The sequence below is a fragment of the Boleophthalmus pectinirostris genome, unplaced genomic scaffold (genome assembly GCF_026225935.1).
Source record: "Boleophthalmus pectinirostris isolate CB_2022bp ecotype Guang Dong unplaced genomic scaffold, ASM2622593v1 HiC_scaffold_8, whole genome shotgun sequence".
NCBI classification, from domain to species: domain Eukaryota; kingdom Metazoa; phylum Chordata; class Actinopteri; order Gobiiformes; family Gobiidae; genus Boleophthalmus; species Boleophthalmus pectinirostris.
In genome coordinates, this window is record NW_026571515.1 from 30,704,578 (window position 1) to 30,722,316 (window position 17,739).

The following is a 17,739-nucleotide window of genomic DNA, read 5'->3' on the forward strand; positions in this document are numbered from 1 at the left end:
AGTTATACAGTGTACCTTTAAATATAAAAGGCAGGACTCATTACATGTCCACTTAACTCACAGACAGCTATTTTAAGGTGAGACACTGAGGTCAGTTTGCTCTTAATCTTTCACATGGAAACAAAACTCTCTAATATGCACCTGTCCACTGTTTTATTTACAATATTTTAATTACAATGTTCCATATAAATCTATCATCTGTAGATTTATATAGAACATTGTAACTTTGAAGGCATTTTTTTTTTTGCTACATTTGTACTTTTTACAAACTTTACTGAGGGATTTGTTAATAGTTCATTTGAATTATTATTATTCAATTTAACTCAATGAGTCACAATTTGAATATTAATATTTAATACGCTATTTGATGGTAATTAATTTTTCAGATTTATACATCACATAAAATGCCTTATTTATATTACATGATGGAAAAATATTTTCCCTTAACTTCCTCAACTTGATATTTCTTTATAAGATTTTTTCCTATTCACCTGCAGTGTCTCGCCTATATATTTGGGTTGATTATTACTGAATAACAAGTAAAATATCGCTCCCTCTGTTGACAATATGCCATTGAAGTATATCAATTCAATTTAACCAAATATTTCAGGCTAAAATCTTTAAAATAAACCATGAACAATCATTTTTGCTTTCCATCACAACCTTGGTTTCATGACCCAGAGTAATGGGTCAGTCATAGAGTGTTACCTATGAACTTTGGGAATGTGATCCCTGCTCCAACCAGCATATACCGTGGTTGAGTCCTTAAGTAAGGCACCTCACCCGCTTTGCCTGAATGAATGAGTTTTTGTTTTTGAAAAACAAAAAAGTCAGCAAATGGAAATTGGTCTTATGTGCGAGGGCATGCAATAAGCATACAATAAAGGGCCTTTTGTTTCATTCACACATTTAACACACAAACCCTGCAGATTTAAGATGATACCGAAAATACCGTCCACCTTCTGATGTCCTGTGATAGAGCAGGAAGGGCTCAACTATGTTTTAAAACTACATACATCTTCACTAGAATTATTTGGATAAGTTCAGCCCTGGAATTGCCAATCTCTACTGAACAAAAGATAAAAGGTAGCTGTTAATTTGAAAATTACTGCTTTGTTACATCACAAGATGGAACAGAGCATTTTAAGATTTGGAGATGTAAACGGACTAATAATGCAGAATTACTCAAATGTGTGAATGAAACGAAACACAACTCCAGGTATGTTTCTGAGGAGGTAACAACATTTGGGTTTTGATGAGGCACTGGCATGTCAAATATTCACTATAAATTCAAATCTTTATAAGCTATTGATGAGGAAATACCATTATAGCATGTACTTAAAAGGCCATAAGCTCTTAATATGTCTATAACAAGATGGTAGGCTACTTTTTGTGAAAAGTTTGAGAACCTAAAGAAATAGGCTATGTATCAGTGTTTCATTGAGAACTAGTCAACAGCAATTTTCCCTGTTTCTAACTCTATCTGATCAAAATTACATATAACCAAATTTAATTTTGATGATCCACTTTTGGTCCTTGCCTTGTGTTTGGGAACCACAGACTCGATACGTACTACATAATTTGGCAATGGGCGGAGTTTTGCCTTTTGCTTTTGCAAAAAAATGGGGAAGTTGCGCTCTTCTTCCAATAGATGTTTTGGTTGTGCAATCACTGTAAATCATGCTCATATAGTGCTATTATTTATTACAGTTTGAAAGTGGCTGTTGAGAAGTTTTAAATTAATTGAACCTTAAATTCCCTGCGCTGGACTGTCCGGACAGGCGCTGCGCTGGCTTTTGCAAATATGAACCAATGCTGCGATGATTTGTTGGAACAGGTCTTACCTGTCTGGCCACTTTTCCCGAGGAAATGAGTCGGAGTTGGATCCCGGTTCTGTGGACGACAGCGGCAAAGGGAACGTAGAGGAGGCACGGACTTTCCATGGCTGTCATTTCAGCACAAAATGAACACAACAATGGATTTAACTACTTTCTTTTGGAGTCAGGCAATTTGAAGTCAAAACCGTCACAAGAGGGTCAAACATTATGGCCCAGGTAAGAAATAATACAAACTTGGCAGTAGCCAACTCATATTTTGTGTATAGATTTTTAAATAGATTTAAATAAGAAAATATTAGGCCTATGTCAGTGAAAATAGAGCTAAGAAATAAAGAAATGTGATTATGGCTGTAATCAAGATTAACAGCTTGCTGCAATAAATGAGTTGAGCGTCAAAAGTAGAAATATTTCTTGTTGATGTTTTGAAGCTGTGTGCTTACCTGAAATGGGATCAGCGTGAACATTCCCTCGTTGATTAGAAACACGACCTATTATAGATGCTACAAAGTCTAGATGTTGTGGCTGAACATGAACATGAAGTAGATGTGTTTGTAGGAATACCAGGACTAACTGGTTATATGGGTCTACAGGGAGATGTGTGATTAGGATAATAGAGAGGCAAATATAATTTAAATGTATCATATTTTACAGAAATCACAAGGCAATTACAAGCCATTTTCATATATTCAGTATGTTTTTTTAAGCAAGGGAAACTAATATTATCAAATTGGTCAGATCCTATTGCATAGAACATAAGGTATAATTTTCAGACCTTATGTATAAAAGTGATTGAAGGATTTCACTTATTTTAGTAACAGGACCTCCACTGTAAAAGCAATTGTACATTTCAACTGGCAAGAAATGTAAAAGTTTAAGTTAAAGTTTGCTAATATATATCTTTGAGTTTTTATTTGCAATGACCAGTTTCAAGTTTAAATGACAGGTTTACACTATTTAAATTCAATTATTATTATTTTATGTAATGTAAACACTTCCTCTCAAAAGCATTATATTTTAATACTGTGGCATGTTTGTGAACAAACTCCTCTTTGCTTCTCCATATTTCCAGATCACTGGCTCGAAAATGGTTTGTGGTGCTGTTCCTGGGCACCTGCCTCCTGTACTGTGCGCGGATGGCCATGCCGATCTGTGCCGTCACCTTGGCGTCCACTTTCCACTGGACAAAGATTGACACTGGAGTTGTACTCGGGGGCTTCTTCTGGGGCTACTGTATCACTCAGATCCTGGGAGGATACGTCAGTGACAAGTATGTTCAAGCATCACTTTATGGCTACACAAATGGGAAAAAAAGCACAGCAAGGTCATATAAAGTGTCTGTTTATAAAGTGTTTCTGGTGTGGGAGGTATGGCATGGGTTTGTCTTCGTGAAGGTATCACTTTCCCTGAAAAGTTAGCAGTATAGCATAAACTTTCAGCTATCAAGCATTTATTCAGTTAGAGGTGTTTTTTCCCCTCAAACTTACCTTGGAAAAATCTGCATTCTTACTCTGAGTGTGGTCACTTCTCCATAGATCTGATCTGCAACTTGGCCCTTTGCCCCAGTTTAATGTCATACTGTGGAAAATTGAAGGAAACACAAGCAAAGCATAAGAAAGTTGATAGTGCAGCTTTTAAATAAATCAAAATTGCATTAATACATGCATATATTTTAATGTCAAAACAAAATATCATGGAGTGTCCTAACATGGCTACAGTGTCTAAATGATTATAGAGATATATGATTGTGCAGTATAAGTCTACATGAAAGCATGTACCCCTATCTGTTGTTCTATGAGATAAAACAGATATTAATATCAAAATTTGGGTATTTTAAAATTCCATATTGTGTCCTTCCTAGCTGCATTATCTCTCAACAGTATAATATTATGACTTTCATGGGTGTGGGTAATTAGGAAAATATATTTAAATGTTTGGATGCTGTTAAAGTTTTAAGCTTCACAAGCCAGAAACTGCATTTAGAGTTTTATATTTTTATATGGATATTGCGATATTTTGATTTTGCGTTTACCTATTACCAGCCTTATATTGTAATATTCTAAGCCATATTTAAACATGTTTCATCCAGTGATTCAATATTTGTTTTGTTTCTACTGTATCTGTATTTTCAACCAGATTTGCAATGTGTACAATATCATAACTCCATAGGAAAACAGCCTTAAGGAGGATTTGCACTGTGTTTTAATGTTTCTCAAGGGAGGTCATTTTGTGTAATGCCTCAATGGTGAAATAAAACATTAGGATTGGGCAAACCAACACTAGTATATAATTAAATGTAAACTACAGACAACTACAAATTGAATTCTTAACAGTAAGCACAAGTAAGAACAATATTTTTTTTTCCTTAATAAACTAAAATATAAACAAAAATATGGAGGTGCATATGAACACAATTATCATTTTATCAGGCATTTAGACTAAACTTCTGCATTGTTCACTCACCACTTACTTCACTTTACCCTCCCAACATCACACACAGACACACACACACCCATGCACACATTCTCTCCTTCCTCATTTTCAGTGTAGGAGTATTTGGTTCCTTCAACATTTTCAGCATCAGCTGTGTGCATATCATATTTTTCTAAATATTATTTTGTTTTGGGGGAAAGTACCTGTGCTAAATAATCATAATAGTTTCATATCAGTTAAGTGGCAGTTTGTGTAAAAAGAATAGTACAACAATACATGGCAGAGTTCTAAAACAAAATCCCTCTACCATGTCACCAACACAGAAAATTCCATCCAAAATGCAGGGACAATTTACGTACAAGGAAGACATTTGTCAGCCAGTTGTTATCACTTACTTAATATAATTGTAACTACTGTGTATTACAAGTTTTGGCCCTTGTTAACATGATTGCTAGGTAGCAGTAATGGTATGGTATACCCCTATGTCACATTTGCCCATGTTCAATCAAGAATTAAAATGATAACGGTAACCATAATTTAAAAGCTAGGCAAGATTTTTATTAGAGTATTAAACATGTTATTTTGTTATGTTAATGAGGAGTGTAACCTGTCAGATCACTAAAGTTATGTCCCTCTTCCAACTCGTGGTCAGTTTAGCTTGGCCTGAATGTACAAAGAAAAAGATATCCCAGATTTTACCCCTTTAATTCTTTTGTGAATAAAGTTCATTCCTGTCTTGCTTTAGGATTGGTGGAGAGCGCGTTCTGTTAATGTCTGCAGCCTCTTGGGGTCTGATCACCGCTGGGACCCCCCTTGTGACCCGGTTCTCCTCTCACGCCCTGTTTCTCATGACAGCCGCACGTTTCCTCATGGGGCTGTTACAAGGTGAGCTAATAAAACAAGTAGCAAAACAGAGGACTAAAGTCCAGCGGCATTTTACAGGCAAATAGACTGGGGTAATTACATTCACATATGAGATACTCCTACCAAAATACAGCATAACAACATTAACATGGAGCTAGACATTAACTAATAAGATTTAAGGGTATTTTAATAATAATTCTCAATAATCCATGTAAATTTATTTCTATGTCAAGTAATATACCCTTAAAGGTGTACTTTCTGGTAGAAGGTCTGCCACCTGCTTGTTTACATGGAGTTGCTACTGCTTGCCCGGAATGTTCCAAAGTATGGCACTGAACTTAGCTATCTCCATGGAGACAAACAGGTGGTGCCACAAAGGCCAAGTTACAGGTCAGATCTTTGAAGAGGCCAGTGTGTTCACAATGATAAGGTATGTTTTAGCAATACAAACACCTGCAATTACATGCATATTGGATAAATTTAATGCCATATTATGGAACATTCCATGGAAAGCAATTGCAATGCCTTTTATTCTCAAAGTAAAGTTGTCATGTGTGGTTAGAATATGTGGAGACACATATTTCCCTGTATGCAAATAAATGCTCATGATAAAATACTGAGGGATTTATTTATAGAATTTTGTGACTGTGAGATTTATATCTACAAATAGAGAACATGAGTTCTTTTGGTACTTTCGAGCTGATGTAATCAACATTGCCTGGGTTTGTGAAGCTAACTTAAGGTACTACTCTCTGTAATAGACTTTAAACATGAGCTATAATTAAACACATTCTGAATCATAAAGAACTGACTTTGCTGGAACTACAATAAGTAAGATAAGTGCTTAGGGTGACCAGACATCCCTGTTTCCCAGTTTTGAGCCCTCTGTCCTTTGTCCCAGTGGATTTATTCAAAACCATTGATTTGTCCCAGTTTTATACAAGAAATGTCCCAGGTGTCCCTATTTTTAACCAATTTGATACCTGCCAACAGTAAAGAGAGGAATACATTGTCATTTGTTTAGGTAAAATATAGAAAAGCTGCTTAAAAATGACCAAAACACTAAGAAAATGTGAATATACTGATACATATTAGTCATGAATGGGCCAAGTGCAGAACAATTTTCCTTAATTACACACTGAATTCACAACTTTATTATTATTACTGTCCCAGTTTTTTTTTATTTTGAAAATCTGGTGACCCTATTTGTGCTGTTAAAATAGCCCTCTCAAATTACAGTCACAAGGTAACTAGCATAAGCCAGCAGTTTTCATGTAGTCACTCTCAAACTTTTATTGAAAATTAAACACCTAAACAGGACCACAAACACTTGTATTGATCAGAGGCTCCTGAAAATATTCAGTTTAAATCCATTTAGTATTTTTTTCTTGAGTTTTCACACAATTTTATTATTTTTTGTCATCAGTGATTACCAATGTGTGCATTGTGTCACGATGGTAACTGCTGAACATTCCACCTACAGGAATATATCAAGAACACCCCTAGCTCGATGTAATTGCAAAGTATCAATATTGCAGTTGTAAGCAATCTTGCCAAACTTTTATACCAAGTTGAAATTCAAAATATGCTTTTAGATTTATTTTTAGGAGCTGTATGGATTTACTGAATTCTCCATATTTAAATGGCTTAGATGGCTCAGTTTGTCCTGCGTCAATCCTTAACGACTTATTTTAAATGTGATTGCGTGGCAAGATTTCATGATTGATCAATTGATCAATTTTGATTTGATACATCAGATATAACATCATAAGTTAGAAACACAGATTCACATGCTCATTTATTCTTTATGCTCATTCTTTAACAGTGAGACAGTTTGGAGCATTAAGATTTAGGAGTCAAATGATGATATCTTAAGCACTACATCTAAGAGTTTTTACAGTGGTCAGCACCTATACATTCTTTCACCTTGTATAGTTTGCATATTTTGTACTTGTTATTTACAGATTAATATATTTAAAGGACCCAGATCATGCTATTTTCCTATCTCTGTTATAATGTTGTTTCCTTGTCAAAACATACCTGGAGTAGTGTTTTGTTTCATTCACACGTTAAACACACAAATTCTGAATCTTTAGGCTGTGTTCTCATCTCAAACAGAAAACACTCTGTTCTACCTTATGAAGTCATGTGGTAATACAAGAAGTGCTCCACTGTGTTTTTAAACTCCATGCTAGAATCATTTCGATAATTTCAGATTTGGAATTGCCAATCTCTGCTGAACTAAAGGTATAAAATAACAGTAACTTGAAAGCTACCACTTCATGACATCAAGGTGGAACAGAGCATTTTGAGCTTTGGAAATATAAACAACTTAATAAATGTAGCCACAAGTGATCAGTTTTGTGTAATAAAAGACCTTCAGACCATGATGATGATACCATAGTTATATGTAATCCTGTTTTGTTACAGGTGTGTTCTTTCCCTCTTTGGCCAGTTTGTGTTCACATCGTGTGGTAAAGGCAGAAAGAGGATTTTTGATGAGCATTTTGCACAGTGGCACTTATCTTGGGTATGTTTTGTTTTATGTGTTTTAAACTGATTTTTGTTTCATCTCAAATTGTATGTTTATTTGTCAGAACATTAGTGGCTGGTGGTCTGGGTTCAGTCATGCTGCAGAATTATGGGTGGGAATACCTGTTTTATTGCACTGGTTTTGTCAGTGGCCTTTGGGCGTTCCTGATTTGGTACTTTCTAGTAAAAGGTACATATATTTTTGAGAAACTGCATAATTTTAGATTTGATTTAAATTTAATAATATATGATACATTTTGTTTTGTAGGCAGAGAGCTTCCTAAACAGAAGCAAAGAGCAAATGGTCCACATCAGTCAAAAACACGTTGGTTAAGTTTCATAAAGAAGTCATCGGTTTGGTATGTCTTTGCATTTTATCTTATAACCACTATATAACTTGTTTGGTCACATACCTATTACAGCCTTATTTATGTTTTGAGGTCCATGATGATTGCTCATACATGTGCAGCCTCTACATTCTATACTTTGTTGTCATGGCTGCCAACTTATTTTGAAGAGTCATTTCCAAATGCAAAGGTAAATCTCTTGCACCACTGTGTCGTGTGACTAATGCGCCCTGTGGTTTTGTACCAACTAAGACTTGATCACCAAGTCTCTGTCCTTTCTTACAGGGAGGGGTGTACAATACTGTCCCATGGATAGCTGCTATCCCTGCCAGTCTGTTTGGAGGTTATGCCTCTGATTTCCTCATAACTAAAGGTATAAAATGCATAGATTAAAAAAAAAAAATCACTTCTACTGCCTTCTTTGCTAATAGTTGTACTCTTTCCAAATATAACCAAAGAAAGCTGTAAACAATTATAACAGAAGATGTATACAGTATGAATTCAACACCACCTATTGTAGTGACAGCACAGTGTTAAGAATTTTCCATTGGGGATAATAAGGATATCTTATCTATCTATATTATACCTTAAAAGACCTATATAACACAAAATCAACTCTTGTTGAAAATCAACTCTTGTTGATTTTGCTATGTTAGAATGTTGTTACCTCCTCAAAAACATACCTGGAATTGTGTTTTGTTTCATTGACACGTTTGATCTCAGAATGCTCTGTTGCACCTTGCAACATAAAATGGTATTTTCCAAGTTACAGCTATTTTTTACCTTTTGTTTAGTCGAGATTGGAAATTCTAGATCTGAAATTATACAAATTATTCTAGTGAAAGTGTATGGAGTTTAAAAACACAGTGGAGCACTTCATGTATTACCACATGACATCACAAGGTGGAACAGAGTGTTTTCCGTTTTCCAGAGAAGAACGCAGCCTAAATATGCAGAGTTTGTACATGTGTGAATGAAACAAAACAAAACTCCAGGTATGTTTTTGATGAGGATACCACATCATAACACTGATATGTAATATGGGCCCTCTAAAAACCTGCACTATATTACTTTTCTCATTTTTTGCCACTTTCTTGCTTCCAGTGAGATGTTGCTTCACACAATAGCAGTTGGTATTTATAAGCAGGTGATGGTATTACGCCAAGTTAGAGGTTATGTCTGTGGAGAGGTGACCCAGCTCACTGTAAGAATTTATTAGGGTTATTTATGTTCTTGGTGGGGACCTCATGAGAAAAGTTACACCTTCAATGTTATTTGTTTGTCTTTGTAGGATACCCGGTTGTGTATGTGAGGAAGTTCATGCAGGTAACTACATAATGCTTTCCAAAACAGTGTTGAATGGAGCATGTTCACTCTGGGAGGTTCAGTCTCATTGGAATTTCTAGTCTTCTTTGAACATGTAATCACAGGTCTCACTGCGGCCCGGGGGAAACCAGACTATGAGCTCTTTGCCTCACAAGAGAATTTCATAAACTACAAATACTGTCAACAAAATTATGTATACTGGTGATCATTTAAACCAAAGGTTTCCAAACTTTTCATGCTGAGACCCACAAAAACTCTATCAATACAAATGATCCAGGACCCCCATTACAAAATAAAATATTTATGTTGTTTAATATTTACAATCAGGTTTATCTGTGCGAACTCACAACCTCTAGCTCAGTGTCTCACGACCCCACTTTGAAAACCACTGATACAGTAGTGGTTGAGAATCATACTGGGACCCCTTGAGATAGTGTGTTTTGTTTTGTTTTAAAGATTAGAAATGATTTGTGTTGGATTCAGTTTTTTACATAATGTTTTTATATGTGGTTTCTTATTTTTTAGGCAATTGCTATGGGAATCCCAGTGCTATTCATTTTACCCATGTCTAATACTATCACATTATCAACTGCTGTCACACTCACCACTGTGGCTATTGCAGCGACAACCTTTACCAGTGGGTAAGTGAAAAAGACAAACAAAAAATTTTATGTACACTACCATTATTTATTTTCATGCATATAGGTGCTGTGTGTGACTGTTGTGTGTGTGTGTGTGTGTGTTTGTTTTTTCAGTGGTGTGGCTGTGAATGTACAGGATCTCACTCCATCGTGTGCTGGCGCCCTCTATGGTCAGTTTGTATTTATTGTCCCTGCCTCTTTAAGTTAAAGATGTTAACCTCTCTTTCTCTTTTGTTCTGTTGTATAAGGTTTCATGAATATGATGGGTGCTTTATCAGGTCAGTAGCCAAAATATGAAACTAACTTAACTTTGCACACTACAATTAAGGGTGACCTGTCCATACAGCATACCATTTAGATTTTTAGGTCCACCAATTTAAATGTCATACCAACTTAGTTTTGGGCACCCTGATTGGCTGGGTTACTAGGAAGCTTCACCCAACCCTAGTAGAATAACTTTATAAAATGTTAATGTTTCAGATAAAAAAGACAACAACCCCAAAACACAAATTTAATATAATCCTTTATCTTGGCAAGATGTGCTTTGTCAGTCTTTTTGATCATCATCACTCTGTTCATTGTGATGCTGAGTGGACTATGTGTCTGTTTCTGTATTTATCTATCCATGTATCAAAAACAAAATACAGAAAAATCAAGAAAATGTATTTCTGAAGCAGCTGAACTGATGTAACAATCTTCTTCCCTGCACGCATTATAAGCAGCGTGGCTCGCAGTTTGAAATGGGCCAAGCCAAATCTATCTATCCATCTATCAGCCTAACTCCAGTGTGTGTGTGCAGGGGTGGTGACGGTATCTCTTTCCGGATACCTGATTGAAGTGACTCAAACGTGGGCTACAGTCTTCTCCCTAGTGGCCTTAATAAACTTGTCCGGTTTGGGGGTCTACTTGATTTTTGGAGATGCTCAGCGCCTCGACCAGCATAGCTACAGCCCTGTCACTGTGATATGAACACTGCCCACACCTCTATGAAGACGAAAACTGCTGAGTGCTTTCAGTTTTCTAACATGATTATATTGTTACACAAAGTGTTTACATTTGAATATCCTCATTTTTTTTGAGGGAATTGTTTAAAAAGACTTTAATATAATTACATTTAGCAAACTGGAGATATATTTGTAATGCTATTTTATTGTTTTATACGATAGCAAAAATAATTTATAATGACCAAAAGATGATGTGTTTATCAGAGACAGTTTCTCATTGTACTTTGTTTTATTTGCTCATGTGTTATTATGTAGAAGGAAAGACCTGCACAGTCTCTCCACTTATGACTTTGTGGACTCAGCACAGAGGCCCAGTCAAGGAGGTGCCTTGTTATGAAAAGTGACTCATGTCAATGTAGGACATACAGCAGTGTTATTTCAATATCCACTCTCTTGCCTATGCATGAAAAAATAAAACATTATGCCCTCAACTGTCTGTTTTAAGTCTCTGTAACTCTCTAATTAAACTGTATAAATTGATTGAAAGGTCTAATCACAAAACATGTATTTGAAACTGTCGGTTTTGGGATCTTTGTTTCACTGTCCAACTATTAAGTTTAATAAGACAACTTTAACACTGCCATAATCAAAAGTTAAAGACCTAACATTCGTAGGACCCCTGCGTACATGCACACACAGGGCCCGGGTCCAGCTTCAGCACCATGGACAGCGCCTCGCGCCTGTGGACCACCCGGCCTTCAAAGAGGGGTGCACGTCATGACGCCGTTTTTCTGTGTCCAATCAGCAGTCGGCTGTGAATGCCAGACCCAGATTCAGCTGTAAAGACATTTTAACACCAGAACAAGAAGAGGTGGTGGTTGGCGATCATAATGTTGTGGGACAATTTCAGGTAAACGGGATGAGACCAGGGCCCTCCTGTCTGCGCGCGTGCAGATAACCGCGGACTATTGCGAGACTGCGCGCGCCCATCTTCTTTCACCGACGGTTCTGTTGCGGAATGAAGACGCGCAGCGGCACAAAGCTGCCAGAGGAGGAAAGAGAATTATGATGCGAAAGAGAGGAACAAGACCTCCTCAGAAGAGACAAATTGAGGGCCGAATTAACGGTGTATTCTATTCTGGTGAAAGACAGAATAAGATCTAAGGACATGGTAGTGCCTCGAGCGCGAACAGGCCTATTAACCCGAGTCTTTCATTTTATTTGGTGTGGCCTGTGATAGCCTTTGTGTTTTTTCTCTTGTCAGCGGCCTATTGCCAGTAGCTTCATTTGGTAAAGGACAGGGTTGCCACTCCTCGTGTTCACGGCGGACCTTGATTTAATAGATATACAATTAAGGCACGCGGTGAATGCCAAGAGAGGAGCCCCCCGCTTCATGAACATGGAGACACAATTCTGCACTGCACCTGCCTCGGCTCTCACACACTGTCCTACATTTGTGTTGGCGCTTAATACAGACCAATAAACGGCTTAATTTAATCATTTTTTTCTTGCAAATCTCACCTCACAATATGCAGATTTCATCACATCTACCCAAAGGATAAAACTAGAATATTTTGCAGTAATTTCTCAATAAATCAAGTAAGGTGGCCTCAGACAAATGTGACCTCCAATTTCCAATATTACTCTGGCCTATAAAATTTACAACAGAATAAAGCATAATTGTAGGGTAAGTAGGATGAGAGAAGAACACAACCAACAGATAAGTATATCTTTAATAATGAACATGATCAAATCTAAGAATCTGATGGTGAGCTCTGATACAATGAAGATACAATTGAGGGTGACTTGACTTTTTGCATAAATGTAATATATTTCCAATAATGTTATATAACTCTGCTCCACAATCATTCTGCCTCTTTATTCTCGCTCTCGCATACACACAATACAGCAAGCAATTAAAAGAAAATTCACAACATATACCATAGAGCCTAGCATGTAGGTTTTCATACACTGAACGAGAAATCGTCTGCATCTCAGTTAGAAACGCCAATACATTAAAGCTTACATTTGTGAAGGATTATGAAGACAGGTTATAGCAATGAAAATGCCAATATTAGAGTTAAGTTAAAGAACAATAAAGCAAGTTACTAACAAAAACCGCAAAGTGACTGGCCTGGCTTCAATTTGAAAAAGCAGCACATGCTACATGTTCTCCCAGGGGTGCAGAGGAGAGCGCAGTGCAGAAGCAAGATTGTAAAAACAAGTGTCTGCATCAAATCAATAAGGAAAGAAAGGACTTTCTTTAAAATTTTAGAAATCTCTCTGAATCTCTTGCAAATTTGAGGTACAGTATCATAAAAGTAAATTACCACCAGCAGAAGATAGCTTAAGGCTCCATAGAGCAGAAGAGAAATGGTGCATACCTACTTTAATGCAACTTTTTAAATGTAAGCCAGTACAATGCTCAAAATATTTTTCTAACATTAATACTTTCTACTGTCACAACCTTGTACATAAATGTCTATGCATACAGAGACTTTCAGTGTACACAATCCTTCACCTAAATCACCCTTACATAAACAAATGGGTGGAACTGAACTTATTTTTTCTTCTGATAATATAAAATACAACTTCTCACACAATGATAATAACAGACAGTTTTGTGGATAAAGTGTAGTTCACTCATAAGTTGTTTAACTGACACAAGCACTTAACATTTCTCCAACACACAAACCACAAAGTGAACAGTCACTGAATATCAGCAGCATGTTGTCAAGAGATTTTTAAAACAGACGTGCAGATATTTGTTACTTATTTGTTAAGAATGCAACTTCAGGAATAGCAATAGAGATTTATAAGGCTAAAAAATACAGAAAAATCAAGAAAATATATTTCTGAAGCAATTGAACTGATGTAACGAGCTTCTTCCCTGCACGCATTGTAAGGACTGGGAGCAATGTGGCTCGCAGTTTGAATGGGCCAAAGTCACCAAACTTAAATAGGAAAAATATTAGTTTGTTATAATTTCTTTATGTCCATGTATTTTTATGTTAAATCTAATATCAGTCTTCTATCAGAGGCAGTCTCCTGTTGTTCACTTCTGGCGATCCTGGAGGAAAAAATAAAGGCATTCTATCAGTATAAAAATAGAAAATAAATAAAATAAGGACTTTTGATGATTCAAAAAAAAAAAAAAGATTTTACTTGCTCTCAAGCTCTCTAAATCTCATAAAACAAAAAAATATAGAGCAAGTGGAAAAAAAAAATAAAAATAAAAAATCAACACCAAACTATAATTTCTGAAAGTAAAAATAAATTACTATTATAAACAGTGCTGTGTTTTACCTGATCAATTCGGGATCTGGTTGGTATGGAGGCAGGCTCATAGCTCTGTTGAAAATAATAGTTTTAATAATTTTATAATCATTTAACAATAATTTCACTTTTACATCTATAACAGACCAATAATGAAATCATTTAAATGATCTAAATAGCAGTTGTGCTGAACTAACCTTTTTGACCACCTCTTCCTCCTCCTGCTTCTTCTCATAATGTGAGAAGTCATCAAAGATGGAGGTGGTGTGTTTGTACTGCGCGATGATCTTGAGCACCTGCTTAGCCTTCTCCAGAGGCACCTCCTGTGTGTCGCGAGAGTTGGTGACCGGTTTGTTGTCATTATTCTCCAAACGGATGTGACGCAGTTGACTATTAGGCACGTCCTTTACAAACAACCAGTTCACATCAAACTTTCCCTTCCATTTGTCCTGCGCCCAGACCCCAGCACTGGTGCCATAGTCCACTGGTGACCGCATCTCTGCTACGCCACAGAAATGCCCACTCCCATTGACGCTAAACAACAGGTACACAGGCCCTTTCGAGTTCATTGACCTAAAAGCCGAGTCCAAGCGCTTGTTGCCGTGCTCCGTGCTGCACCAGATCGAGTATTTGATTGAGCGGTGGATGTCGTCCTCCGAATAGCTCTTTATGATGAAAACGCGACCATTCTTCAGATTCCAGTCAAAGTCCTTGGGGTTGTAACTATGGGAGGCTCTAAGCTTCTCCAGAACTGGGTGGGACTCTGCTCCGGGCTCAGATCCAGAGGGCATGCCCCCCAGTACTCCCCCTCCATTTCCTACACTCCCACCATTAGATGAGCCACTGCTGTCCAAACTGCCACCTCCGTAGCACAGGTTGCGGTTGCGAGGGGCCACCCAGCGAGTCTGCGGGGGGGGAGCAGGGTTGTGGTTCTGGTAGGACTGAGGGGGGCCAGGCATGGTCATCTGTTGCACCAAGGACTGGGCGGACTGGATGGACTGTTGCAGAGGAGGGATGAGGCTGGTGTGGGAGTGGAGGGATTGGGGGTGGTGGGGGGGCAGAGGGGGCAGCACTTTTGTGGCAGGAACTTTGTTGTCCCACGTGTCGATGTCCATGGAGTGTTTCAGTGGAGCTGGAGGCAGCACTCCCCCAGCTATGGTTGCGATGGGCTTTGACTTACTTTTCTGTTGTTGCAGCTTAGCAGGTTTACTTGCAATAGCAGCCCAAGATGTCGGTTTTGGAGGTGGCATTCCTAGAGTTGTGCCGCCATTGCCCGTAGGAACCGCAGCAACACTCCCACCTCCAATCACCGACCCTGCCCCCTTCACCCCTGAGCCGCTGCTCACATCTCCTCCGATTTTCAATCCCAGCATGCCCTGCTCCAAACTGTTCATGCCTGGCGCCTTGCTCAGGGTGTCACTGTGGAAGCCTGTCTGTCCATCTGGGACCAATGTTCCCCCAAGTGAGCTGGGGGGGTAACTGTAACTGCCCCCATAAGCTGAGCTCTGAGTCTGCTGGCCTTGAGAGCCACTGGTGCCCCAGGCCGAAAAAGCGGGATTCTCTGGGAAAAAGTTAAACCTGTGAGGGTAAATGCTGCTGCTGAGGCCTCCAGGCTGCCCAAACACGGTGTCATGCATGAAGTGGTGGTCTCCATTGCTGAGGGGAGCATAGGGGGTCAGGTACGGGATGGGTGGGTCTCCTCCAGTTGACCACGGAGCTTCACTGAGCGGATAAGGAAAACCAATGGAGGGAGCATAGTAACTGGACAGGTACGGGTCAGTCATCGATTGATAACTGTTGTTCTGCAATTCAAACAAAATAAAACTGTGGTTAGACACAAATAACAAAAAAGAAAATAGTTACTGAAAAGACAAACCTGATTAGACTGGCCAGTGAGATAAGGCTCAAAGTCATTGTCATGCATTGTATCCTTTTGGTGAAGGGAACCATTTTGCACAGACACTGGAAAAGCTGTAATAATAAAGTTACAAATAAGCTTTGAGCCTAGGCAAATCTGACATTGAAAAGGTTAAAAGTTTTATGAAATAATACAACAATAAATTAATGACCACAAAAGACAACAGGGTAGTGAGTAGGTGTGTTTTGATTTGGCAAAGATTTGATATGATAACAACTTGTCATTTTAAACTCAGAACATCATTACTTTTACAGACTTACTAGAAAATGTACTGACTTAAGGGTAAAAAATGTAATAGACTACATTATTTCAGTATTTTGGACCTTACCTTTGCTTGCATCTTGTCCTTTTGATGTCTATGAGGGCACATTGAAGAGAAGACATGTAAAAGAAGAACAGCAAACACGCTTACGCGGAATGAAGCTATCAAAAGGCATGCTAGAAAGGGTGGTGCGTAGTAAGGATTGAATAATTTTCAGCTAACATAACCACTAATTTGGCTAGCAGGCTAACAAGATGACAGCAGCAGCACCATCGTATGTAAAGTAGGATGCACAGATCGCGTTGCTGTCACACGCATTTTTGGCGCTTACCTGAGGGTCTATACTCGTAGCCGACATCATTCATTCAGCAGGTGCGGTTTTGGACTACAGCCCTGGCGAGATGCAGTGTGGGGAAGCTGCAAAAAACTCGGCGGTGCTTCTGGTGCTAGAAAAGCTAACGTGAATGAGCCTTTGCCTTGCTCCGCGTTACTTTGCTAACACTTTTACAGTCAATGGCAGCTAAGAATCGGCCTCTCGTCTGGACGCGGACAGTTTGCTCGCCGTAGCCGTGCTGCCACTGTGAGAGGTGCTGTTGTCGACATTAATCCCGCGAGGCTTCAATCCGCTCCGACCCTCGCACCAATAAATTAAATTCCTAGCAGCCTCGGTAGCCCTGCTCACTTGCCCCAATGGCAGCTTCATCCGGGACATGCAGAGCGGAAGAGACGTAAGTGACGCAAACGCGTACGCGCACTCCAACTGAGCAGCAGCGTGACCGATTTTTAAATTAGTCTTCTGTCTTTTATTCGCGAATTACTCTAATTAAACCACTGTAAACTTGAGGTAAGCCGCAAAATATACATTTTGCATTAGACGTTTGAATAAAACAGGGAAAAGAACGTAAAATAGTGTGAACACTAGGCGCATTTAGCTAGATGTCCTGTAAAAACCAGAGAGCTAGAATTATCAGAACCAAATAACTAGATTGGATTTTTGCGGTGTGTTTATATGCACAATCCAGGTATCTCACCCATGTCTCAATTAATCTATGTATTTTTAGAGTAACCTTTATATTTAGAAGTACAAAGTACAAAGAGTTAAAATAACTATTTATGCCAATTAGTTTGCCCTTTTGCATTTTCCTTGTCAAATCTGCACAGATGTGAACAAGATATTTAAGAAATCATTTTACTCACATCAGATAACAAGTTTAAGTTATCTGTTATAAGTTTACAAGACATGTCAGCAATCTGATAGTTCCAGAAATCAGATAATCAGATATTTGGTGTTCATGGAAACAAAACCCATGCTGTTTGTAACCTAAAAATATACATTGTAAATACTAAGAAGCACAACATTA

The 17,739-nt window shown here is 38.1% G+C and overlaps 2 protein-coding genes across 2 annotated transcripts; one reads left to right on the forward strand and one right to left on the reverse strand.

Annotated features, from left to right (window-relative positions):
* The first annotated feature begins 1,727 nt into the window (after positions 1-1,727).
* On the forward strand, positions 1,728-11,406 carry LOC110164734 (solute carrier family 17 member 9-like). The gene is made up of 13 exons (XM_020929845.2): positions 1,728-2,054; positions 2,908-3,105; positions 5,014-5,153; positions 7,563-7,662; positions 7,730-7,854; positions 7,933-8,023; positions 8,105-8,201; positions 8,297-8,384; positions 9,303-9,337; positions 9,863-9,978; positions 10,093-10,148; positions 10,227-10,256; positions 10,778-11,406. The coding sequence occupies exons 1-13, from the start codon at positions 1,942-1,944 to the stop codon at positions 10,945-10,947; spliced, it is 1,359 nt and encodes a 452-aa protein (XP_020785504.1). The 5' UTR covers positions 1,728-1,941; the 3' UTR covers positions 10,948-11,406.
* A 1,231-nt stretch (positions 11,407-12,637) lies between these two features.
* On the reverse strand, positions 12,638-17,105 carry ythdf1 (YTH N6-methyladenosine RNA binding protein F1). The gene is made up of 6 exons (XM_020929658.2): positions 16,710-17,105; positions 16,445-16,472; positions 16,075-16,169; positions 14,396-16,000; positions 14,229-14,273; positions 12,638-13,992 (listed from the first exon to the last, which is right to left on the reverse strand). The coding sequence occupies exons 1-6, from the start codon at positions 16,737-16,739 to the stop codon at positions 13,978-13,980; spliced, it is 1,818 nt and encodes a 605-aa protein (XP_020785317.2). The 5' UTR covers positions 16,740-17,105; the 3' UTR covers positions 12,638-13,977.
* Between the last annotated feature and the right edge of the window lie 634 nt (positions 17,106-17,739).